The 25187-nt window shown below is 43.0% G+C and overlaps 1 protein-coding gene across 1 annotated transcript; it reads left to right on the top strand.

The window, feature by feature from the left end:
* The first annotated feature begins 3608 nt into the window (after window positions 1-3608).
* Window positions 3609-10395, top strand: Plau (plasminogen activator, urokinase). Its single transcript, XM_055606133.1, has 11 exons — window positions 3609-3671; window positions 3992-4078; window positions 4534-4564; window positions 4701-4808; window positions 5419-5593; window positions 5987-6078; window positions 6234-6456; window positions 6675-6823; window positions 7594-7734; window positions 8054-8202; window positions 9308-10395. Exons 2-11 carry the CDS (start codon window positions 4022-4024, stop codon window positions 9482-9484), a joined length of 1302 nt encoding a protein of 433 aa, XP_055462108.1. The 5' UTR covers window positions 3609-3671; window positions 3992-4021; the 3' UTR covers window positions 9485-10395.
* Window positions 10396-25187: the final 14792 nt, after the last annotated feature.

Here is a 25187-nt window from a genome sequence, read left to right as displayed (position 1 = left end):
TGTGTGACACAGAGCACAGGGACATGGAAGAGAGTACCTGGATCCTAGTTCTACCTTTGTCACTCACCAACTATTTACCATCCTTTGCCATATTTTCTTTACCTGCAGAATGAGAATGACAATTCTATTTCATAGGGAAGCTCTGCATTAGAAGAGGAATGATGTATCTGAAAATCTCTTTAAGCACTAGACAAAAAAAAAAAAAAAAGATATAAGCCTGTACTATTTAGAGAAAAACAGAGGAAGGAAGGGAGGGAGGAAGAGAGGAAGAGACGGAAATGTAACAAGCTTATTTGCCTTGGAATTTCTACATAATCAGCTTTACAACAGAAGCTAACCCACAGCTGTGATCTTAGGTTATGTACTCTTCCATGCCCTGACCAACATAATGAATATCAATCATTTGTTGAAAGCACCAAATAGAGAAGTTAAAAGCAGTTTCCTATAATCTACCATAAAGATTAAGAGAAACTATTTATAGATATTTATTGATAAACAATGATATTTTAATCTGGTAGTTGGGAATCAGGTGAAGCCAGTGTCTTAATCCCTTGTAAAACTATGTTAAAGATTTCTGTAAAGTATCCCGTTTCTTCCCCATGCGATGCTTTTTATGCTGTTCAATAAATACAAAACAAAGCCCTTTGTAGGAACATACAGAAACCACTTACACATAGAGACACACACAGCAAACACAGACAGACATCACTCACACATCAAGCCCAGAAAACAAACAGACACATACAGGGATAGAAACAGGGACAAACAAACTCACAAGACAGCCTTCAGGCAAGCACACATTCAGACAACAGACAGGACATAAGACACAGTAATCATGAAGTGGAGAATTCAAATGTAGACTTGCTCTTGGCTGGAAGACTTGAAGGGAAAGTGCTTTTATATATCTTTTATATTTATATCTTTTTAAATGCAACACCGATGCGTTATTAGTGACCTGGAGTTAGTCATTAATGTATATATATGCAGAGAGAGACCACGCTTGCAGATGTCCCAAGCTCTCCGTTCCTATTCTCTGCTCTGCACTCACCGATACCTCTGTAGCAAATGACGGGCGAGGGCTGGACATGTAAGATATGTTCTTTGCCCCCAAGGACCTGAAAGTCTAGTGCAGACTGCACTGAAAATAATGAGAAATTTCAGGGAGCCTGAAGGTTAACCAGTAGAAAGGCAATTCTGTGAAGTGCTGGAGGCACTAGGAGTGTTCAGCCAGGTGGAGAAGTGGCAGAGGAAGGAGAAAGAGGGCTATCATGCTGCATAACGGTCTCTGTTTGTCCAGGAGGAAATGAGGTCATCCTACTCTCAAAGAATCAGCATGACAGCCTCCAGCCAAGTAATTCGGAGTCATGCGAGCTGTTGGGAGAGCAATGTGAATCACGACAGCTTGCTGGGAATTTCCTAATAACTAAACTCGAGTTTCGGGGTAAATCCTCAAGCTGTAACATCTCTGTTTACATTTTGATCGTGTTTATTTACAATCAATGGCTTCTTAAATCTAAACATAACTGGCCACTGTCTTCTAAAGGAAGTAACAAGTTGCCTCTGAGACCTATGGAATCTCTGACTCAGCGGTCTATGGGTTGCTGGCAGCTCAGTTGCACAGGGAAACCGGTCCTGAAGAATGATGGCCACCTGCCTATCTGAGGCTGGATAGATAATGTGCATTTTTTTCTGCCCAGAGGCTAGCATCCTGAGCCTTGGCTGGGGTAGAGTCAAGCAGCCTCCTCCTTCCTACCTTTTCCAAGGTTCAGGTTGGCAGGAAAATGCTACAGGCCTAGGCTTCTGGAAATAAAGCAAGGCTTGGGCCCTAATGAATTATAGGGACTCAAGTCCCTTCTTTTATGAAAGGAGCGCCAAAATGACCAGAAGTCCTTGTGTCTGACACCAGGGCAGAACTGAAGGTGACTGAACCTTGGAATCCTTTCTGTGCACTTCCTACTATGCCTGAGGGGTGCGCGTGTGCACGCACACATCCATATGTGTGTGCATGTTTGCATGTGTGCACGCATGCTTTGTCCTCAAGATGTGCAGGAGTCATTTACACATGACCTGTCTTTAGGGAAGACTATTTTACTAGATAAACAATATTTTTATTTTTAACATAATAATGTCCTATGATGATGTAGAATGCTACAAATGCATTTACAATGTGTAACTGAGCTGGAGAGATGGCTCAGCTGTTAAGGACTAGGCTCACAACCTTTGGAATGTCTGATACAGGGATATGTTTAAAGTTTTTAAAGCAGTGTGAAATAGCATTCAGTGAAAAATAAACATTCCTTTTATCTTGTTCTCCAGAACCACACTTCCCCTACTACAAGGGGAGAGCAGACACCCGCACTGTTCCACAACTTATAGCCCACATTAACAAGGTTTGACTATCCATTGTTTTTCTTATCCTGTTCACATTAATAAGACTTTTCCCCTTTGATTATTTTTTGTTTTTGTGGTTCTGGGGGGCCAAGCACAATACCACTGAGCTATGCGCTTGGTCCTGTCTTACCATCTGTATTGACTGTATTCTTTCCCAGACAAATAACTGGATTGTTCACTATAGGTATTTTCAATTGACACTTCAACCAAAGTCAACAGCAGTTGGTATCCCAGGCCTTTGCTCTCATAATCCTGTCATATACTAACCTTTATCATTTTTATCAGTTATTTTTTAAATATTTTCTGATTTTAGGTACATAGGTGTTTTGCCTATATATACGTTTACGTGAGGGTGTCAGATCCCTTGGGACTGGAATGACAGAGAGTTGTGAGCTGCCATGTGGGTGCTGGGAATTGAACCCTGGTCCTCTGGAAGAGCAGTCAGTGCTCCTAACTGCTGAGCCATCTCTCCAGACCCTATAATAATTATTTTTGAGACAGGATTTCACCATGTAAATTAGGCTGGCCTTGAGCCCACAGAAATGGACCTTCCTCTTCCTCACTAGTGTTTGGATTAAAGGCGTGTGCCACTATGTATGGCCTTTTCCATGATTTTTAAAACCATCTTTCAAAGACTGGCCTTAAATCAAGCAGCAAATCTGAATAAAATCTGACCTTGCCTTTCTCCCTCTGATGACACTTTAAACTCCCTTACTACAAACTCACTTTTGTCTTCTGACATTTGGGGACTCAGCATTTGACATGTAGGAACCTTTGTTAGCAGGTATTTTTGCCATAACAGGAACTGCAAATTATATCCCTCTGTATATTCGGACATCTGAATCAGTGTCGCAGGCAGGTAGGGGTCAAAGATGGACAGGTTGGAGAAGAATTGATTTAGCCTCTAAGGAAGAGTCTTGAGATTAGAGAGCCAGTGCCTAGAGCCTCCATGCTACCCTGGGGCAGCTCTAGGTGACTCAAGGATGGGAAGAAAGTACTAGCCTCCGGATCCCTCAGTCGAGACTGCCTTGGTTCGCTCAGATGGGGATCTCATGACTTTGTCAAATTGGCGGTAACAAACGCCTCCAGTTGCGGTGGGACGTGGGGAAAGGAAAAGGACCGTGAGAGCACCGCCCTCCACCAAGCCTGGGCGGGACCAGGGCTCCGGCGCGCCCTAATAAAGGTTGAGCGGCGCAGAGCAGAGACTGGAGCCTCAGAGCACGGTGGGTCATCAATCCTGTCCTTGCTTGTCAGCCGGCGCCCTTCCGCTGCAGTCACCGGTGAGTGCTGTTGGTCTGAAGCGAGGCTGGCGGTATGAGGCAGCCAGACCTCCTGCACGTCTCCCTTCCCCCCACCGTACCTTGGCCAGCCGGACTGTGGGCGAGCTTACCACTCCAGCCCACCGCGCCCCTCTACAGTGTGGGTCAATGCTGTTGTGCGCGTCCAGAGCCCGCAGAGAAGAGAGACTGCGAGGCTTGGGGAGTTTGGTCACTGCTGACTTGCCCTGCAGGGGACCTGGCGCTTCTTCCCTTGAACTGCCATAACACTCCCACCTTCAAGCTGCTCTGCTTCTTGCCCTGATGTCTTCCTTCCTTTGCAGAACTGGGGCCCAGCGCCCGGGGTCACTACCATGGAAGTCTGGCTGGCGCGCCTGCTCCTCTGTGCTGTGGTGGTGAACAGCTCTGCAGTGAGTGGCCTCCCTGTTTTAACCTTCTCGGGAAGGGCTTGCAGGACTCCTAAACAGCATCAGGGAGGAAGAGGGGCTGCATGGGGAAGGTCCAGGCCTTCCTGGGGAATGACGGGGAGCTTGTGCACCAGAGATTTGCACTATCTGACAGGAGAGAAAAAAGCCACTGGGACTGCTTTAGCCCAAGAGCGCCTGGTGTGTGTGAAGTTTGCTTCAGTCAGCCCATGTGTGGGCACTGGAAACTCATGGCCTTCATTTGGAAAGCTGGCTAGAAAAAAACAAAACAAAACAAACAAACAAAAACAGACTGGAGATGGGAAGGATAAAAGAGAGAGAGAATGAGAATAAATATTACTGGAGGGAAGAATGGATTTTGAGGTCGGGGCCTCTTTATCCTGAACATGGATTCCCTGGAGCATGTCACTGCTGGTAACACCCAGTCTCATCTCTTGCAGGGTAGCCATGAACTTGGAGATTCTGATGAATGTGAGTATCTACTTCCTTTGCACAATAGTTGACTGCACAGACATCTTGAAAACCTTCGGAGGCATACCCTCCCTGTCCCCCTGGGGAGGCTGGTTCCTCCCTTGATCCTTGTTTATCCCACCTTTGCACTTGCTAGCAAACTGTGGCTGTCAGAATGGAGGAACATGCGTGTCCTACAAGTACTTCTCCAGCATTCGCCGATGCAGCTGCCCAAAGAAATTCCAAGGGGAGCACTGTGAGATAGGTACGGGAATTTGGACTCTTCATCGGGAAGGAGGGGAGGACCAGAAATTGCAGAACAGGGAAAGATAGCAGAGCAGAAGCTGGGCCTGGTGGTGTAGGTCTGTAAGGCCAGCACTTAGGAAGAGATTGAAGAAAAGGGTATTAAGTTTAGGCCCAGCCCAGCCTGGGCTTTGAGGTAAGACCTTGTCTCAAAAGGTGGGTTAGGCAAAGCTAGAGAGATGGCTCAGTGATTAAGAATACTGGCTGCTCTTCCACATGGCCTATAGTTTGATTTTTGTATCCACATGGCGGGTTACAACCATCTGTACTGTACCTCCAAGTCCCAGGGGATCCGATGCCCTCTTTTGGCCTCTTCCAGCAGTCATGCACATGGTGGTGCATAGATATACAAGTAGGAAAAACACCATATACATAAAATAAACAAATAAATAACATAAAAAAAAACAGGCAGCAGAAGTTAGGAGTCATACACATAGTAGGCCACAGAAATATGGGAAAAAAGGAGAACTTCCTAAGGTCACCTGCCAGTTCTGAAACTATGTCACCTCTGAAATACCTGTCTAAATTTCCTCCTTTTTTCTAATATTCTATAATCCTCAAATCATTTCTAGATACCTCAAAAACCTGCTATCATGGAAATGGTCAATCTTACCGAGGAAAGGCCAACACTGACACCAAAGGCCGGGCCTGTCTGGCCTGGAATGCCCCTACTGTCCTTCAGAAAACCTACCATGCCCACAGACCTGATGCTCTTAGCCTAGGCCTGGGGAAACACAATTACTGCAGGTAGGTGGAGACTGAGTACTAAGAATCCTTCCCATGGGGGCTAAGGAGATGTCTCAGCAGTTAAATGCATAGGCTGCTTTTCCAGAGCATGTAGGTTCTATTCCCAGCATCCACATGGCAACTCACAGCAGTCTGTAACTCCAGTTCTACAGGACCCAATACCCTCTTCTGGCCTCAATGGGCAAGCATGCATAGGTATAAATACAGGAAAACACCCATATACATTAAAACACACACACACACACACACACACACACACACATGCCCGTGGCCTCTTAGAAATGTATGTTTCTCAGCCCCTGGTATACTAGTACAGGAATGGGGCTTAAGAATCCAAGCCTCTGACTGACACTTTGGGTGGGAATGACACTCCCTATCCTTTCATGTTACCAGGAACCCTGACAACCAGAGGCGACCCTGGTGCTATGTGCAGATTGGCATGAAACAGTTTGTCCAAGAATGCATGGTTCATGACTGCTCTGTTAGTGAGTATCCCTGACTGCTTATGACAGTGGTGTGGAAAGAGACAAACACATATTGTCCCCTTCCACTACAGGAGAAATGAGAAATGAGGTTTGCCTCAGTGGGAGTCTTCATTCTTTGCTGCCTCCCCAAAATATGTATCTTTTCCCTTTTTTAGGCAAAAAACCCTCTTCCTCCCTAGACCAACATGGGTTCCAGTGTGGCCAGAAGGCTCTAAGGCCCCGCTTTAAGATTGTTGGGGGAGAGTTCACGGTCGTTGAGAACCAGCCCTGGTTTGCAGCCATCTACAGGAAGAACAGGGGGGGGAGTCCTCCCACCTTCATATGTGGTGGCAGCCTCATCAGTCCTTGCTGGGTGGCCAGTGCCACGCATTGCTTCATGTACGTGCATCCCTCTGCCTTCTCTCTCACCCTTCCACCACACCCCAAACGTGTCTCTTTCTCCTTCCCTATGGAGTTACATTGTAATTCTCCTGCTAAGCCTCTATCCACACAGCTTATGGCCTTAGGCACAAGTAATACTACTTTGAGGCTTCTGTAAAGAAGGAGAAAGGAACAGGACTTGATGAGATCAGGCTGACATGTCTCATTTCTCACAGTAATCACCCAAAGAAGGAAGACTACGTGGTCTATCTGGGTCAGTCAAAGCGGAACAGCTATAACCCTGGAGAGACGAAGCTTGAGGTAGAGAAGCTCATCTTGCACGAGGATTACAGTGCTGACAGCCTGGCCCACCATAATGATATTGGTGAGCAGAAAGCTTAGTTACCCGAGGGTGATGGCCAGCAAGACTGGTAGAAGAAAAGGCTGAATTAGTGGTCGAAATGGTTGGCTGACTTGAAGTTCTGGCTTTTTATGACAACTGATGGGGAAGAGTTCTGAGTGAAATACATGAGAAACTGAGACGTATAGTGCTCCTCTGTAAAGACCTTGAATTTGCCAAACAGGTAGATTCTCCCCCCAGCTCGTTTAGTTTGAGACAGGGTTTCTCTGTATAGCCTTGGCAAGACTCATTTTGTAGACCAGACTGGCCTCAAACTCACAGAGCTCTGCCTGCCTCTGCCTCCCGAGTTCTGGGATTACAGGCATGTGCTACTGTGCCCAGCTACAGGCAGAGTCTTCTAAGTGGAAAGAATCCTGTCAGCATATGGCTCAGTCTGGGAATGCCCTGTCTATGCAGAGTAGGACGGATGCTGGTTCTGTCTATACCAGAATTTAGAATTTGTAAAGCAAAGCTTGGCTGGGTTTCAGCTTAGCCTCCTCAGCAGGAAACAGCCTGTTCAGGTGTATATGGTGGCTCTGGTTGCCCGAACATCTGTCATCGGCTGAAATAAAGCATTTAGAGAATGTGGAAGGGGAGGCTTCTGGGTGATGGATAGATACCAGTAGGCCTTCTTGGGTGTTCCACGAATCCAGTGTCATGAGTGTAGATCAATACTTAGTATTTGGAAGGAAGAGATGCTGACCATCTGCCCTGGTAGGTGATAATCTTTTCCCTCTGACCTTTCCTATTTCCAGCCTTGCTGAAGATACGTACCAGCATGGGCCATTGTGCACAGCCATCTAGATCCATACAGACCATCTGCCTGCCCCCAAGGTTTAGTGATCCCAGTTTTGGTTCAAACTGTGAGATCACTGGCTTTGGACAAGAGAGTGAAAGTAAGTGACTGTTGAAGCTGACTGAGGAGGTTCTGGGGGAGTGTTATTGTCCAGAATGACTGCAGCAGACTATCAAAGGAAGACTATGGAGACAGGGGTGGGAGCACTATGGAGGTGACAAATAGGTCCAAGGATAGAGTAGGGAGTGAGGGTCAAGCAAGTCAAACAAGGATGAACAATTATGGGTGGAGTAAAGGCTCAGATAGAGTAAACAAAGAATAAGGGATTTCTATTGTTGAGATATGTTTTTATCTTCACCCTTGTAGAGAGTCTCAGTTATAGACACATATTAATGTGAACATCTATTTCCTCCATCTAGCTGACTATCTCTACCCAAAGAACTTGAAAATGTCAGTTGTAAAGGTTATTTCCCATGAAGAGTGTAAGCAACCCCACTACTATGGCTCTGAAGTCACTTATAAAATGCTGTGTGCTGCTGATCCACAGTGGGAAACAGATTCCTGCCAGGTAAGACTCCCAAGCATTTCTTTTTATCACCCCCCAAACTCCCCAGAGCTCTGGATTTGATCTGACAGCTCTAGGGAGTCTCTTTCTGGCCAACAACCTAACAATCAAGTATTTAGGTCTTTGGGAGCGTATGCCAGTACTTATAGATTAAAACATTTGGCATGAGACTGTGCTACACACTTTAGACTAAAAGGGACCAAGACCATTTTTTAAAAAATAGACATGATGGAGCACACCTCTAACCCTAGCACTTTGGAAGCTGAGACAGAAAAATCATGAGTTCAAGGCCAGCCCAAGCTACAAACAGAGAACTCAAGGCCTGTGCTACCCTTTTTCAAATAAAACAAAATCAAGCAAAACAAAAAAATCCACCCTCCCCCCCCCCCAAAACAAAACAAAAAACAGTGGTATAGTGGTAGAGTTCAATTCTCAACTCAGGGAATGTAGACCATAAGAAAAACTAACAGGCTGGGAACATGGTTTAGTTGGTAGAATGCTTCCCTAGCATGAATGATGCCCTGAATCCAATCCCTGTACTGTGTGTAATGACCCACACCTGTAATATCATCCCTTGAGGGGATCAGAATCAGGAGTTCACAAGTTCTTCAGCTACATAGTGAGTTCAAAGCCAGCCTGGAATACATGGGATCACGAGGCTCTGTCCCCGTCTCAAAAACACAAACAAACAACAACAAAACACTGATACTATTCACATCACTTCTGGGCCTTTGGCTAAGAACAGGCGAAATCAATGATTCTGTACTTCATTGTTCAGGATCTATATTCATTGTGAATTGCAAACAATCAGGTATTAAGAAAGGGAGGGATGCCTTAAAGAGAATATGACATGGTATTAAGACATGGAAGGAAAAGGGAAGCATGTTTCAGTTATTATGTTCCAAGGTGAGGAATACAAGGATCTGGGAAAGTGGGTTGAATAGTGGCAGATGAAAGCTAAGTAAAATTGTTTACACTTGATTTGGTAGGAAACAGGGAGTTGCCAAGTCTCAACTCTAGGCACCTCTCCCTGTTCTCTCAGACATGTTGGGTGGTAACCCTTTCATCACCTCTTCCAGAGTTCACTTCTATATCTTTGGCTTCCCAGGGAGATTCTGGAGGACCTCTTGTCTGTAACATCAATGGCCGCCCAACTCTGAGTGGGATTGTGAGCTGGGGCCGCGGATGTGCGCTAAAAGACAAGCCAGGTGTCTACACGAGGGTCTCATACTTCCTAAGCTGGATTCAGTCCCATATTGGAGAAGAGAATGGCCTAGCCTTCTGATGGCCTCCAGGTAGCTGAAGGGAGAAGCATATGGGTCACTCATTTCCATGCTGACCATCATCTCTGCAGCAGGGTCATCTTCGTCAAACAGAGGGAAGAAGCCAAGAAAGATAGGCTCTGCATTGGTCATTTGCTTGTGCTGCACCCCCATGGTGAGCACCAATAACTTTACCCTCAGACACAGGCCTGGGTGCTGGCCACCCAGGCTCTCCTAACCAGGATGGAAAGTTGGTCCTGACGCAGGATGATATTGAGCAGGAGTTGTCTTTTTATGGACTAAAGCCATCTGTAGTTTTAAAAAGTCTCCTGTGTAAGTGTAGGAGGAGAGCTGGTTCCTCTAACGGGTCATTCATGAGGTCTGCTGTTGGGAAATAAATGATTTCCCAACTAGGAAGTGTAATAGCTGAGGTATTTTAAGGGGGCTTGTCTAATATGAGAACAGTGGTTTGAGGAGTAGAGACACTAATGACTTAAGGGAACAACTCTAGCATTCTATGAACAGATCAGGAAATCATATATAATGTGTGTATGTGTGTTTACTGTGAACAGGCTGTATGAGCCTGAGCAAAAGCTGATTTATTCCTGTGTATAATGGCAAGTCTAGGTATTTCCCTAACTCTGGACTGTGATGTGGGGGCCCTCTTGGTCTTGCATGTAATGCTCCATGTGAATGTACCATTCTCGGGCATGACCTGTGACCAGCACTAAACGTCTGTTTCACTTTTTACGTGGATGTCCACTTATTGGCCAGATGTCTTTTTTACTAGTCAGCCTGTTCATCCAATCCTCACTGGGTGGGGTAAGGACCACTCCTATATACTTAATATTTAATAATTATGTTCTGCTATTTTATTTATATCTATTTTTATAATTCTGAATACAGGTGATTAATAAAATGTGATTTTTCTGAAGATTCTGCCTTCTCCATGGTTCTTGTATGACAGGGAAGTGGGGACAGTAAAGGAAGAACACAATGAAGGTCACATGCAGCTTAATATCATTTGGGACTTGCTTGGACTCTTTTGGACAAGAATGCTTAGATGAGTGAAAACTGCTGATTTTCCAGGCATGGTAGTCAGTGCCTGTAATCGTATTAACATGAAGGCTAAATAGAGATTGGTATAAATTCAAGGTCAGCCCAGACTACATGGTAATCTCTACATAGCAAGACACTGTGAAAAAAAAATCACAAAGAAAAAAAGCCAATTCAAACAAAACAGCAATGTGGGTGCTGAAGACATGGCTAGGTGGTTAAGAGTGCTTGTGTACTTGCTGCTTCTGCAGAGGTCTGGAGTCTGGTTCCCTGTACCCACTTCAGGTGGCTGAAACTACTTGTAACTCTTCTGGCCTCTGTAGGCACCAGCACCTGTGGACACATATCAATAACTAAAAATAAATCTTACAAAAAACCAATAAAAATGTCAGTATGAGTGGGTATGATTTCTCCTGTCTGTTTTCCCAGCATGTGAGGGAGGAGGACTGGCATTGAGTTTGAAGCCAACCTGGCTACAGATTAAGTGTTAGTCTTAAAAAAAAAAAACAAAAACAAAAACAAAAAAAACCTGGACGATGGTAGTGGCACTCCTTTAATCTCAGTACTCAGGAGGCAGAGTCATGCAGATCTCTGAATTTGAGGCTAGCCTGGTCTACAGGGTGAGTTCAAGACATCCAGGGCTACACAGAGAAACCCTGTCTCAAAATAATAAAGAAATAAACAATAGCAATAATAACAATAATAACAAAAGCAAAGCATTGTGAATATGACATTCCAGAAATAGCAAACGTATTGGAATATCTGTGTGTGGGATGATGCTGAGTCTCCTCTGTGTTAATGGAGCACATCTACACTTAATATGGCCTTGGAAAGGAGAGGTTAGGAGAGTTCCAGATCCAGTCTCCACAGCTCCTAAGTTACAAAGCAAGCCACAGACTGTGTATGGCTCGGTAAGTGGGCTGGGCTGAGCTACAGCTCACAATGGCCTCAGCAGACTGGTGCTGTTGTGCACTGTAGCTCTTTCATTATGTATTTATTTTTGAGATGGCAGCTCACTGCGTAGTTCTGGATGGCTTGGAACTCAATATGTAGACCAGGCCTGATTCTGCCTCCTGAATCCAGAGATTAAAGGCATGCACCATCACATCCAGCAGTGTGCCTATTTTTGTTGTTGTTTTGTTTTTGAGACAGGGTTTTCTCTGTGTAGCCTTGGCTGTCCTGGATTCGCTTTGTAGCCCAGGCTGGCCTTGAACTCACAGAGACCTGTCTGTCTCTACCTCCCTGAGTGCTGGGACTACATGCGTGTGCCACCATGCCGATGGAAGTGTGCTTCTTTTATAACTGTATACAGTGGTCCTCCCCTCCCCCTTAATTTTGGTACTGAGAATTGAATCCTATATTTTAGGCCACATCTACCTTTTTACTTTATTTTTTAGTTTTGACATAAGGTCTTACCGAGTGGCGAGGCAGACCTTGCCCAGACAACTTCACACTTGAGGCCCTCCTGCTTCAGCAGGGGTTAGGCTGCTCTCTGCATGCCCCGCTCGTACAGATCCTACTGAGTCTTAGCTGTACCCACATTCTCTTTACTCTGTTCCCACCAATCCTTGGGCTGACCTCAGCCGAGAATGTTTGCACGGGTGAAAACCGCTGATCCACAACACCACCCTACATATGTGACGTCCAGGGAAAACAAAACATAATTACCCTTGATCTGCATGTGGGGCTAGTGCAGCATTTCCTTGTGTGTTAATGTCACTCATTGCTATTCATGAGACCAGGGAACTCATAATTAAAGCTGGATGATGGACTGAAGGTGGTGACCACTTGATTTGAATCAAACATCAGGTTCTGAGGAGCTGATACATAGAATACATAGAAGGTAGGCTGGAAAATATAATTAGATGCTAAAATATTGGAATTTCCAAGTCACATTTATGAGTTTTGGCAGGGTTTCTAAATAGTCACCTGAGAAGCTTTAGAAAATACATACATACCTATGGTCCACCTCTTAGAGATTATGATTCAGGTCAGGGCTGGCACCAGGGCTTGTGACTTGAGGGAAGCTCACTAGGTGTTTTGATATGCACCACTGACTGAGAACCCCAGGCAGCAATAAGTCAGAACCCATGAGGAGCCCAGAAAATTCAAGACGTGGTCATCAGGAATTCTCTGCATGAACAGCCAGTTTTCTGAGTGGAGTTTTGCAGATACAAAGTCTCCTGGGGGCTCTGTGGATCCCTGAGCTTTTAATCCTATGACCTAGCACAGTTTCCCCACACAGTGCAGCTGTGTTTCAGCATGGATTTTGCAATCAGGTGGCTTGAACTAGAATTCTGGCTTTTAACACTAGCTAAGTGGCTTGGAAAAGACCATTAGCCTCTCTGTGCCCCCTGCCCACATTTCCTCCACCATAAATAAAACAAGGCCACTGAGAAAGCTCATCGGGTTAAGGCCCTTGCTGCTAAGCCTGACAACTTGAGTTTGATCCTCAGAACCTACAAGGTAAAAAGAGAGAACTGACTCCGGAGGTTGTTCTCTGGCTTCAAGTCATTGTTGTAGCACATCTGTACCTGCACGCACACATGCACACACACACACACACACACACACACACACACACACGAGTGTGAGATCAGCTTTTTACAAAGGTAAGTAAATACCTCAGGGTTTAATGGAACCCTTTCCTGTCTCCCACCCTGGGACTGCAGAAGTGTTTCTGGGAGCAGATATTTGCTGGGAAAGAAAGGACATGGTTAGAAGTTAAGGGGCCCAGCCCAGGCTGAGTTGCTATTCAGCTTCTTCATTTCTTCCCCAGGGGCCAAGAAAGATCTTGTTCAGACTTGAGCAGCTCTAGCACAGCTCCCAGACAAGGAGAACAGGAAGTCTGAGCCCAACTGGCAGGTTGAGCAATGAGGCTGCTAACAGTCAACAGACTGTTTATTTCTTAGCCATCACCTCTGCCTTCAGCTCTCTTGTCCTGAGGCTCTAGCTGCTTCCCTGACAACTGTTTTAGGGCTCTCAACCCTGATTTAATCTTTACCCTCATTCCAGGAAGAAGATACTGTACTACTTGTAGCCCTATTTTACAGTAGAAAAAGCAAAGGCAGAGAGATACTGACTGTGCATGGCAAACAGAACTGCAAATGCAGAGTCAGGCTTTGAACTCTGGTAGCTGTATAGTCTGTTGTTCCAATGTAAGGAGAGCACACCCAGTCACAGCATAAAGAACAACTTTACCCGGATTAAGCAACCTCAGCCTTTTCTGCTGAAATCTAGTTTCACTGAGGTGGTTTCCGTTTTCACCAGAATCCTTCCTTTAGAAATATTCTGTGGCCAATTCAATTATCAGGGACTCAAATTGATTTCCATAATGCTGCCTCTTTCCCAAGCCAGCACCCTATTACAGCCACACCCCTGCATACTCATTCCCACTGAGCCTACCTTCCTTCCTAGCAGGAACCATAGAAGCTCTTTCTTGAATCAGACAGTGTGGACTTGCTGAGGAACACTTAAATTAACAGCCCTGTAGAGAGGCAGTTCATATACCATACAATTCACCCATTTAAAGCACACAACTGGAGGATTTTCAGTATATTTACAGAGTTGAGCAACATCACAATCAGTTTACAACATTTTCATCACCTCGCAGAGAAAACCTGAACCAATGAGCAATTGTTTTTTTTCCCCTTCCTAGGTCCTCAGCCCTAGGCAGCTTCTTACCCACTTTCTATCTCTGTGGGTTTGCCAATTCTGGATACTTCACATAAATAGAATTATATAAAACACAATCTTGTCTCTATCCATTAGCATCATGCTTTCAAGTTTCATCATCCTGTAGCATATGTCAATATTGCTTCTAAGTTTTAAATAACAAATTGGGGAGAAAAGATGGTTTAGGCCTTTTTCTGACCTTGCAGTCACATTGAGATTCAGCAACCATCTTCTTTTTTCCTTCCTTCCTTCTTTCTTCTCCTCTTCCTTTTTTCCCTCATACCCTGTTATTTTTTTGAGACAGGGTCTGGCTATGTGGGTGAGGCTGGCTTGGAACTCACTGTGTAGCTCAGGTTGAATTTCAATTCAGGATCCTTCTGCTTCAGCCTCCCAAGTACTTTCCAAAATATTGGATTTTTCTTTTATTTCTCTAAAATGTTTATATTTCTATTTTATGTGTGTGAATTTTTTGCCTGTATGCATGCAAGTGTACCATGTGTATGCAGCTTAGAAGAGGGTGTCATTTCACTGAAACTGAAGTTGCAGATGGCTATGAGCTGTCATATGCATGCTGGAAACCAAACCTGGGTTCCCTGCAAAAACAGCTCCTAACTAAGAAGCTACCTCTCCAGTCCCTTTCTTTTTTCTTTTTTTTCTTTCTTCTCTTTTTTTCTTTTCTTTCTTTCTTTCTTTCTTTCTTTCTTTCTTTCTTTCTTTCTTTCTTAGTACATATATGCCAAGAATTCTTAGATGGTGGAGATAGAAGAGCAGACAAGTCAATCCTTGGGGTTAAGGTGCTAACAACTTGAGGAAGGAAAAAGAAAAAGAACCATAACCATAATCTAATGTGATAATAATTACAATAAAAGTCTATTTGTATGAAATGCAAAATGCACAACAGTAAGATAACAGAGCTCTTAGTTTTGTTTTGGGAGTCAAGGAAGATTTACAGAAGAGATACTATTTCTTTCAGGTCTTTAAAATGTACAAAATTTTCCAAAGAAAAAAGAAAAAGGTATTCCAGGCCTAGGAAAGACTATGGAGAAATGAAAAGGCATGGCAGTCTCAAGAAATGACAAATAGTCTGTCTTGGAAGAGCCAAGAATCTAAGTGGCTATAAGTAGAGGAAGCAGCTGGTAGATGAAGGAGCTGGTGGGATCCCATGGGTGAAGGTTATTAAGAGGACTGACGCCCTACAGCACACACCATCCCCTTCGAGCTCAATGCAGCAGCTTCTATCTTAAGACACCCTCAGGTGGCCCCTCAGTTCTCTTCTCCATCATGTAGATACTAGGAATTGAACTCAAGCTGTCAGTCTTGGCAACAAGGACCTTCACCCACTGAACCATCTTGCTGGCTCTTATTATTACTATTAGTTTATTAACTAAGAATTTCTACCCAGTTGTAAAAAGAACTATACAAGAAAAATAATCTCATAGTATTCAGTCATTGTTAACATCTCTGGCTTTGGGGTTTCCTTTTCATTTTTACTTGACTTTTTTTTTTTTTTTTTGTTTCTACTTGACTTTGAATATTTGGCTTCCCAAAGCCAGATACTAAATCCTTTCTTGTTCCTACCCTAAACTTTCTCTAAAGAACTATTACTCATGCTCTTGCTTAAATCACCACCAACAGATGACTCACAAATGTTTGCCAGACTTCTAAATGACAGTCCCTTATTTTCTAGTGCCTACTTGGCACCCTGGTTTATTGACACACATAGCTACCTGAAAATCAGCTTTCATTGCTCTCAATTCCAATTTAAATTTCTTCCATAGTTTTCTGGGTGATAGTACCACAACCTCACAATTATGCAGCAGAAATCCTGCAGTCATCTCACTGTTCCTACCTTCTAATTCTATTACAAAATCCCAGGCATTTGTCCAGTATCTCAAGTTTTCTAGTTTTTCTAAAGACAGGTCTTAGGTAGTCTAGGCTGGTCTTGAATTCAGGGTACAATTGAACACCAGTTGCTTCTGCCTCCCAAATGCTGGGATTATAGGCAAGTGCCACCATGCCTAGTTCATGTGGTACTGGGGACTAAAGCCAGGAACTCCTACACACTAGCTAAACACTCTATCACCTGAGCCCCTCTCTGCTGTACTAGTAACTGTTGCAGCTTTACATTTGCTGTGTCATTAGCTGGTTAATGTGTGTGCTTTTCTCTCACCAAATTATAGACTTCATGAGGTCAAGTACACTGCTTTTGATCATCACTGAATATGGCACACATCTAATATTTTTTTGAATAAATGCATTCTGATGTATATGCTACTTTAAAAAAATAATGTGTTCATATTCTATATATAATTTTCTATCTTTTTTTCATAATTATTTTATCACTAGCTTTTTCCTTTGGCATAAGAAATCTCTTTAAGCTTGGCTTAGTGTCACACACCTTTAATTCCAGTACTTGGGAGGCAGAACCAGGGCTATGTAGAGAGACCCTGTCTCAAAAAACAAAGCAAGCAAAAAACAAAAAAGCCAAGCTGCATATGTACAGTATAGTTAATTATAACACTCATTCAATTTGCCTTTCAGAATAGAGGCATCATAAAGTATGTGACAGTTCTTTGTAAATATTTATGCATGAGACATTATCATTTGCATTTCAAAGGAAATGTTGTTTACATTTCTTTCTAGTGCCATTCTTTCCCCTGCCATTTTACTTGTTTTCTTGTTTGTTTTTTGTGCCTTTGTTCAGATGATCGTCCGGTAAGGTCTAAAATAACTCATTAACTTCAATGTATTACTAATTCAAGGATATCTTTCTCTATGTGTATTGCTAAAAAAAAAAAAAAAAAAAAAAAAAAAAAAAAAAAAAAAAAAAAAAAACCAAACCAAACAAAACAAAACAAAAAAAACAGGCACGATGGCATACACATCTATAATCTCAGCATTTCTCAGGCAGAGTCAAGAGAGGCAAGAGTTTTAGGCCATCCTGGACTATATTAGGACCTATCTAAAAACAAAGCAACCTCTTCTTATAACAACAATAAAATTCTGCTAAAAGTCAGACCCTAACAGTTATAAGGTATGGCTGGCATATTTTGCCCTCTGCCCTGAACTTTCTAGCCCAGAGGCTGGGCTTCCCCTCTCACAGAGTCTCTTCTTTATTTCATCTAGACATTTTGGTCTCTCTCTGCCCATCCCTCTCCTTCTTTGCCCCTCCCACTCGGCATTTCTCTCTCTCCCTTTTCCCCTATCCCTTCATGGTCTTTCTGCATGTTGATTTTCCTGGCCCCATTGCTTGGGACCAAGAGCTGCTCCAACAAGTTTCCAATGGAGAAAACCTATCATCTTGGTGCTGAAACCTGGGAAGGCAAGCCAGACTAAGCTGGCCGTGGGGAGCCATTCTTCTCCCCTTGTTTTTCTCTCTACCTGACTTGATCCATTGACTTTTGACTTAGCAGGCGTCCTCCTCCCTCTCCTTTCTCAGCGGTTGCCTAAGAAGTGCTGGATACTTCTTACAGGTACATCTTCTTGGGGTCCCCTGCCTCACTAGGACAACCCCATTCCTGAACAAAAAAAAACAACTGGTCTTTGTTCCAGGAAGCCTTTGGATTTGGAAATGTCTTTTCAAAGGCTACTTCAACCCCACTGTTCACAGTCCCCACTAGAGCTCACAAGCCCCCTTTCTCCTAGACAGCCTTAGCAGTTTAAATTTTTTTTTTCCCTTTTGACCCATGGATGGCTATTTTGATCTTTTTTTACTGTGTCCATTTTTCATGGTCAGTAAAGTTGCCATTCTCCCTTATCTATGAGCAAAAGTTTTATTTTGATCTGTGTGGTGGTGATGTATGCCTTTAATCCCCACACTCTTGAGGCAGAGACAGACTGATTTCTGAGTTCAAGGCCAGCCTGGTCTACAGATCGATTTCTAGGACAGCCAGAGTTATTACACAGAGAAACCCTGTCTCAAAACAAAACAAAAACCAACCAAACAAACAAAAACTTTTATTTTGATACTAAAAGACTTTCAATTCAAAATCATGATTTTTAAGGCTCAAGCCTAACAGGGCTAAATCTAGCCTGGTGTAGTCCTAGTCTTATGAAAGCAACTAAATTACTGTGAACTGTTAATAATTAATAAATGCAAGTTAATAGTCACCTTATAAATGATCAAATTCTTTAATATGTTCAAAACTATATTTGTAGCCATGCTAAATATTAATATGATTAATTACAGGAATAAGCCTTATTTATGTTTTCAAAGTTAAACCTAGGAGGGGTAACTAAAAAAAAAAAGCAAAGGAATGCAAACCTCTCGACTTCCTGCTGGTTAGGGGCATCGGGTGTTTGGGGGCAATGCCAATCTCAGTCAACTGTACTCCAGAAGCCCAGCTAAACAGCAAGCCAGCAAGCCAGCAAATACAACAGCAACCTCAAAGCGCTCTCTGGAGCATTTCTCTCTAGGAGTGCCTCGAAATGATGGGAAACAAAGAAGACAAGAGATGCAAAGTAATGCAAAAGTGGTTTGTCTTTGTTTTGGGGCTATTTTATACTCTCCCAAAGTCTGTACAGGACGTTTTTTCAGCTGGCAAAACCCATGCCCTCTGCACAAGACAGCTTCCAGCTGACAAACATATGCACCTTTTCAAGGGGGCTATTTTTCTAGGGGGATGTTCCAAAACCATTTCCACATCCCACATGTTTACATCCACTACAAACATCCTTCAAACTCCTGCTTCACAAGAAAGTCTGTTAGATCTTCTGGGCCAGACAGTGAAGATGCCCCACCACCCACAGAGAAACCCTGGGTGACTTAACTGTCCAAGTAGCTGGCAAGTATCGTTTTCATAGACCTGAAGCTTCTAGGTCTGTACTTCCTGCTTACTCAAGTGAAATTTATCCTTCTCAGATCTTTGATGGGCTTGAAGGCTAGACTGGCAAAAGACTGATCAGTTTAACAGCAGCAACCAAGGCTTAACCTGCTTTCTCAGTTCTCTTCACGTGTAAAAATCAGGCCATAGACCTCACTCTCCTAGAGCTGCCACTACTAGGACTAGACACAGTTAACCTTCTTACCAGACTCAGAGAGCAGGTTTCAAAGTAACTTTTTACTATTTCTTTATCTAAAGAAACTCAATTTAAGCTTAAGTTGTGAGGCTCTAAGAAAGTGCTTTAGGGTCTTAAAAGGCATTTGAAGATTGGTGAATGTAAATTTTGAAGATTGGAGGATGTGAAATCTTAAATGGTGTTAAGAAAGTGATTTAAGGTATATAAGAGGAATAAAAAAATGCTTCAGATTCCCTTCCCTCACTATGTAACTGTTGTATTAAGACTTCAAAGTTCAGAGTCTTGACATTGATCAATGGTGTTCTGATATCATAGTCACAAGTGCAGGATTTTAAGTTTCCTTTGGTTGTTGAGTACAGACTTAAAAATGCTTTTTATTGTGCTATGTTTATACACATCCAGTTTCTAGAGAGTGAAAAGAAGCCCCTCTTTCATGGGTTGTAGTCATACTGAAAATCAAAATCAAGGGAACTTCTGCACCTTTTGCTCCCAGTAAGGTTCCTGTCTTCCCTGAGCTCAACTTACGGAGTGTTCACGCTTTTAACCAAAAACTGTTTCCCAAGCTTCTGCTATGACACAAAAATGTGATTCTACTGCCTTCTTTACTATGTGGGTCTCAGTATAGATTACAAACAGCGGTAATGCTAATCTCTTTTTGTAAACTTAAAAAAGAAATCTTGTAAGCTTCAGAGACTCATCTTGGATCTACCTTACAGGTCAAATGGACTATAAATAAGTACCACCATTCAACAGCCTGTTTCCCCACCTGCCTATTCCTGAGGGTGGGATCTCTTCCCCCTTCCCTGGTTTTGGGACTGCCCCTCAATGCCCACCCCAGCTTCAACTACCAAGACCATGAGCCTAAAGTTTCAAGTGTAGAAATTTTTTTCTCCCTAACCTATTTAACTTTACCTCCTGTTCCTGATATATATATATATATAACTGTTCCAGCAGATTTCCAGTCTATTAAAGACTGCCTCAGATGGTCCTGCAGAGCAAGTAAAACAGCCTGCTCTTCCCAGACTTGGCCAAAATTCCAGCATTTTGGATGCCCAATAGCAATGCCCCAATGTTGGCAAGAAGTAGTCATAGGCAATTATGTCTCCCTTATTCATTTATTATCAACAAAACACTGGGATGTTGGGTTTCAGACCTGAGGCAAGTGGCCAGGGTGACTATTTAACATATCAAAAGTAGATCTGGTGGGGTTGGGGATTTAGCTCAGTGGTAGAGCACTTGCCTAGCAAGCGCAAGGCCCTGGGTTCGGTCCTCAGCTCTGGAAAAAAAAAAAAGTAGATCTGGCCTCCAGGTTCTCCCAGCATCCTTCAGTCCCTGCCTGTGACAATTATGGCTAGCATACCCCTACCCTCTGCCCTGAATTTTCCAGACCAGGGGCTACGCTTCCCTACATAATCCAGAGGTTTTGTACTCTCTCTCAGCATTTCTCTCTCCCTGCATGCATATGTTCTTTTCCCTCTCCCCCCCCCCCCCCCCCCCCCCCGCCCCTCCTCCCCCCCCCCCCTCTCCCCCCCCCCCCCCCCTTTTTTTTTTCCCCCCCCCCCCCCCCCCCCCCCCCCGTTTCCTGGTCTGCATGGTGATTTCCCTGGCCCCATTCCTTGGAACTATGAACTCGCCCGAGAAGTGTGCCCAATCAAGCTGCATTTTTTTATTTTTAATTTGGCTTCAGTTGGCTAATTTTGTAAGAAGAGAAAACCTATTAGTGGTTACATTTCTTTCTGGTGCCACCCCCAACCCTGCCTTTCTATTTGTTTTCCTTTTTGTTTTTGTTTTTTGGGCCTTGTTCTGCTTGAACATCCAGTAAGGTCTAAAATAGCTCATTAACTTTAATGTCTTCTAATTAGCTATCTCTATATAGTGTGTGTGTGTTGAAAAAAAAAATGCCAGGCATGATACTTTGGGACCTTGATGGGGACTCAAGATTCTTTGGTTCATTGATTTATCTTTTACTTATTCACTCAACATTTACTGAAGGTTGGTCAAGAGCCTGGCACTCTGCTGTATACTGGGTATATCAATGAACACTGCCTTACTGAGCACATCAGCATGAGAAAGAAAGGCAAGATGGGTATGGAGGGTTAAGGGAACAAAGAGGAAGAAGTAACCTGGAGCAGAACACTAAAGAACAAACATAGGAAGGAAAGATGGCTTTCTGAGCAGAAAGAACATTATGAACAAAGGTGAAGAAGATGGACGCATAGAAGACCCTGTGACTACAGTTCAAGTTGCTAGGATATGGGTTAGCATTGGAGAGGAGGTTTGGCTGAAGGAACTTAAGGGCCTAGACAACTCTCTGCTACAGGAAAAAAATTAGGACTGTATTATGACAAGGAGTCCATCTAAGAGCTTGGAGCAGTGTGATTATTGGGTCTATATGAGACTAAGAGCAGGCAAAACAAGTTTGGGAAGTATTTCAATTAGCCTCAAGGGAACTGCAAAGAATGTGAGTCATGACTATGGGGCACAACAGGGAGGAAGGTACAGTACAGATAAAGGAGATTTGTAGAGATACAGCAGACTTTATGCTGACTCAGACTGGGAGGAGGAGTTTCTGCATTCTGTTTTAGAATCCTGACTTTAGATGGAAAGGTCATTATATTATTTTACAAGTGAGAAACTAAGGCTCCACTGTAGGCGATCTCCCTGAAGTCATATCTAAATAGACGGCCGGCCCAAGTAGAGCCTGAGCCTGCATCAGAGACCCTAGTCCTGAATCCTGGGCATCTCTGTCAGGGTATTTCAGATGATCTATCTCTTAATGTCTGATAGTCACAGAGCAATAGGTTGATAATGTGTTTTCAGTGCTACTGTACATCAGGATTACCAGAGGAGGGCTGCAGAAATGGCTCTGGTTGCTCTGTCAGAGGACCCAGGTTTGATTTCAGTACCTACACATGGAGCTCACAATTGGCTATAACTCCATTTCTAGGGGATCCAATGCCCTCTTTTGACTTCTACAGGGAATGCATGTGGTATAAACAAAAATTCAAGTAAAATCTCATACACAGAAAATAAACAAATCTTAAGAAGAGGAGCAGGAGAAAGAGGAGGAAAATAATAATTACCAGAGGAAGAGGAAGCTGAGTATGAAGGTAGACATCTTTGATTCCAGCACTCAGGTTGGCTAAGACTGGAAGACCACGAGTTTGAAGCCAGATTGGGCTACATGGTAAAACTACATCTCATCAAACAAACAAAACAAAACAAAAAAGACTCACCTCAGGAGCTTTTTAAACATTACCTAAATTAAGTTACACCTCAAGAAAGTCTAACTTAATTAGGTCTGAGCTGGAGCTTGAATATTTTTTCAATTTTCCCCCATGTGATTTTGATGTATAGAGTTTAAAATCATCAACTAAAGGGAGAGATAGTTATGAGTAGGGTTGAGAAACAGGAAACGGTAAAAGAGTGCCAAGGAAACAGCTGATGGAAGTTTATGGCAGAGGGTAGCTACAGATTTCCCATTTGGAAATCTAGGGAAGACAGAAAGGTGGAAGGGGGCCAGTGAGACTCTTATGAGTCTGGGTGTGGTAGGCCATGCCTGTAATCCATCACTTAGGAGGTTTATGCAGGAGGCTCCTGATATTAAAGACAGTATAATAGATAGAGAAGACTGTTTCAAACAAATACTATGGATCATTCATGTAATAAATTCACTTCATTAAATAAGAGACATCATCATGGATTTTAAAAAGTAATCCCATTGTTGAGATGGCTCAGGAGATCTCTTTTCAAAGAGCCTTTATGTGATTAAACACACTGACCTTATTATTCTTCTAAGGCACTGAAAAAAAAAAAAAAAAAAAAAAAGGCTGTTCAACATATCCCAGCTCCCTGTCCCCACTCCTGCTATCTCTTCCTCATTGCTTATAACTTTTATTTTCCATATAACTGTAGGACACAATGCATCCATTTAGCTCTTTAACAGGACTTTTCATTCCCTTGCTACAGCTTCCGATAAACTATTTCCCATTTTCTTATAAGCCCTAACCAGAACCGTCTTCAATGTCCCTATTTGTCCCACATTTTGTCTGTGATGATATTGTCCAAGACAGTGTAAGTTTCTTGGTATGAGCATGTATCTAAGTTGGTAGAGTGTTTGCCTAGCCTGAATGAAGTTTGATCCCCAGCATTGCATAAACTGTGTCTGATGTATATGCCTCTAATTCCGGTAAAGGTAGAGGCAGGAGTATCAAAAGTTCAAAGTCCTTCTTGGCTACATATCTAGTTTGAAGCCAGCTTGGGTAACATTGAGACTATTTCAAAAAACAACAAACCAAAAGCTGGCTCAATGGTAAAAGTGCTTGCCACAAAACTTGAACAATCTGAGTTTTATCCAGGGAACCTACATAAAAAGCTAGTTATGGTGGTGACAGTATACTTCTGTAATTCTAGTACTCCTACAGTGAGGATGAGATGAAAGTTAGAGGTACAATAAGCTTGTGGAAGCCAGTATAAGCCACAAAGTAGCAGAAACCAGAGAGACCCTGGATCAAACAAGATGACCTCCACACACCATGTTCCTCCTCTCATACACACAGAGAGACAGTAACAACAACATTAATAACACCAAATGACACAGGTTTCTCTTCTCTATCACTTCTTCATCTCTCACCAGCAGATTTTCGTTTTTGTTTTTTAAGACAGGGTTTCTCTGTGTAGCCCTGACTTTCTCTGTTATTCAGGCTGGCCTGGAACTCAGAGAGCCACCTGCTTCTGCTTGGGTTTAAAGGTGTGGACCACCACCATCTTGTCACCAGCAGAATTTTTAACATCTGTAAGATTTTGTTGTATTTCGCCCCTTAAAAACTTTCTATTTACTGTGTATACTGCTATTTAGCTTTTAAAGGAGATCTGTTTGTTTGTTTGTTCGTTCGTTCGTTTGTTTGTTTGTTTGAATGTGTGTGAAAGAGTCTATGAGTGTATACCATGTACATGCAGGTGTCCTCATGGGTTAGAAGGAGGTCATTGGATCCCTTAGAACCAGTATTACTGGCTGTTGTGAGCTGTCCGGTGTGGGTGTTTGGAGCTGAGTCCTGGTCCTCTGCAAGAGCAGTAAGTTCTCTTCCCTGCTGAGCCATCTCTCCAGTCCCACTATTTGCTTTTTTTTTTTTTTAAGTATTTGTTACATTAACACCTTACTCCTGATATCAACGTCCACACTAGCTTTCACATTTTTTCTGTGGTAGTCTGAATGATGCTCTCTCAAAGGAATCCATATCCTATGCTCACTGCTTTAAAAAACAAAACAAAACAAAACAAAACACAAATGTATTACTTTATATTTCTAAGGTCAAAAGTCCAAAACGAGCCAAAAAGGTAAGGCTTTAGGAAAAATCAGTTTCTTTGTTTTTGCTAGCTTCCAAAAGTTGCCTGTATTCCCTGACTCATATTACTCTCATCTTTGATTTTATTATGACATCCTTTTCATTTATTCTCATCCTCTATTTTCCTCTTTGAAAGACACTGATGACTGCAATGGGTTCGCTTAGATAATCTAGAACAGCACCCTCACCCCAGAACTTTTATTTAATACTGCGAAATCTCAATGGCTAGGCAAGGCAAAGTATTCTGGGTTTAGGACAAAGACATCTTTGAAGGGACGTTATTCAGCCTACCACAGTTATTACAGAGCAATAGAAGTGAAAATAGCTGCTGGAGGGACTGTGAACGTCAAGCAGGAGGGGAATCCCCAGCTTAAAGCCCAGCTCATTCCAGGGTTGGGCTGTTCTGGCCAGCTCCAGGAAGCCTCTGGCATAGTTAAAAGGTTTGGTCAACAGCTGACACTTCCCTGAGATTCAGGACTCTCACTGGTGTTTTTCAGGCCCTAGACTTTATCCTCAACTGAGAAAGAGAAGATGGGAAATTACACTGTTGATACTTATCTCACTAATAGTCCAGAACTATTAGAGGTTTTACTCAAGTCCTCTTAGGGTAATTGAGTAACTTAGTACTCAG

Source organism: Psammomys obesus, unplaced genomic scaffold (genome assembly GCF_907164565.1).
Source record: "Psammomys obesus unplaced genomic scaffold, mPsaObe1.curated_primary_1811, whole genome shotgun sequence".
Lineage (NCBI taxonomy): Eukaryota > Metazoa > Chordata > Mammalia > Rodentia > Muridae > Psammomys > Psammomys obesus.
Note: the sequence above shows the minus strand (reverse complement) of the source record. Positions and strands in the feature narration are given on the sequence as shown.

What these genes read in the sequence shown, in the direction of transcription:
- Plau (XM_055606133.1), top strand. Translation starts at nt 4,022, where the DNA reads ATGGAAGTCTGGCTGGCGCGCCTGCTCCTCTGTGCTGTGGTGGTGAAC. An exon ending in CTTTGGACAAGAGAGTGAAA is followed by an intron (nt 7,735 to 8,053) that starts GTAAGTGACTGT and finishes TCCTCCATCTAG; the next exon opens with CTGACTATCTCTACCCAAAG. An exon ending in GGGAAACAGATTCCTGCCAG is followed by an intron (nt 8,203 to 9,307) that starts GTAAGACTCCCA and finishes TTGGCTTCCCAG; the next exon opens with GGAGATTCTGGAGGACCTCT.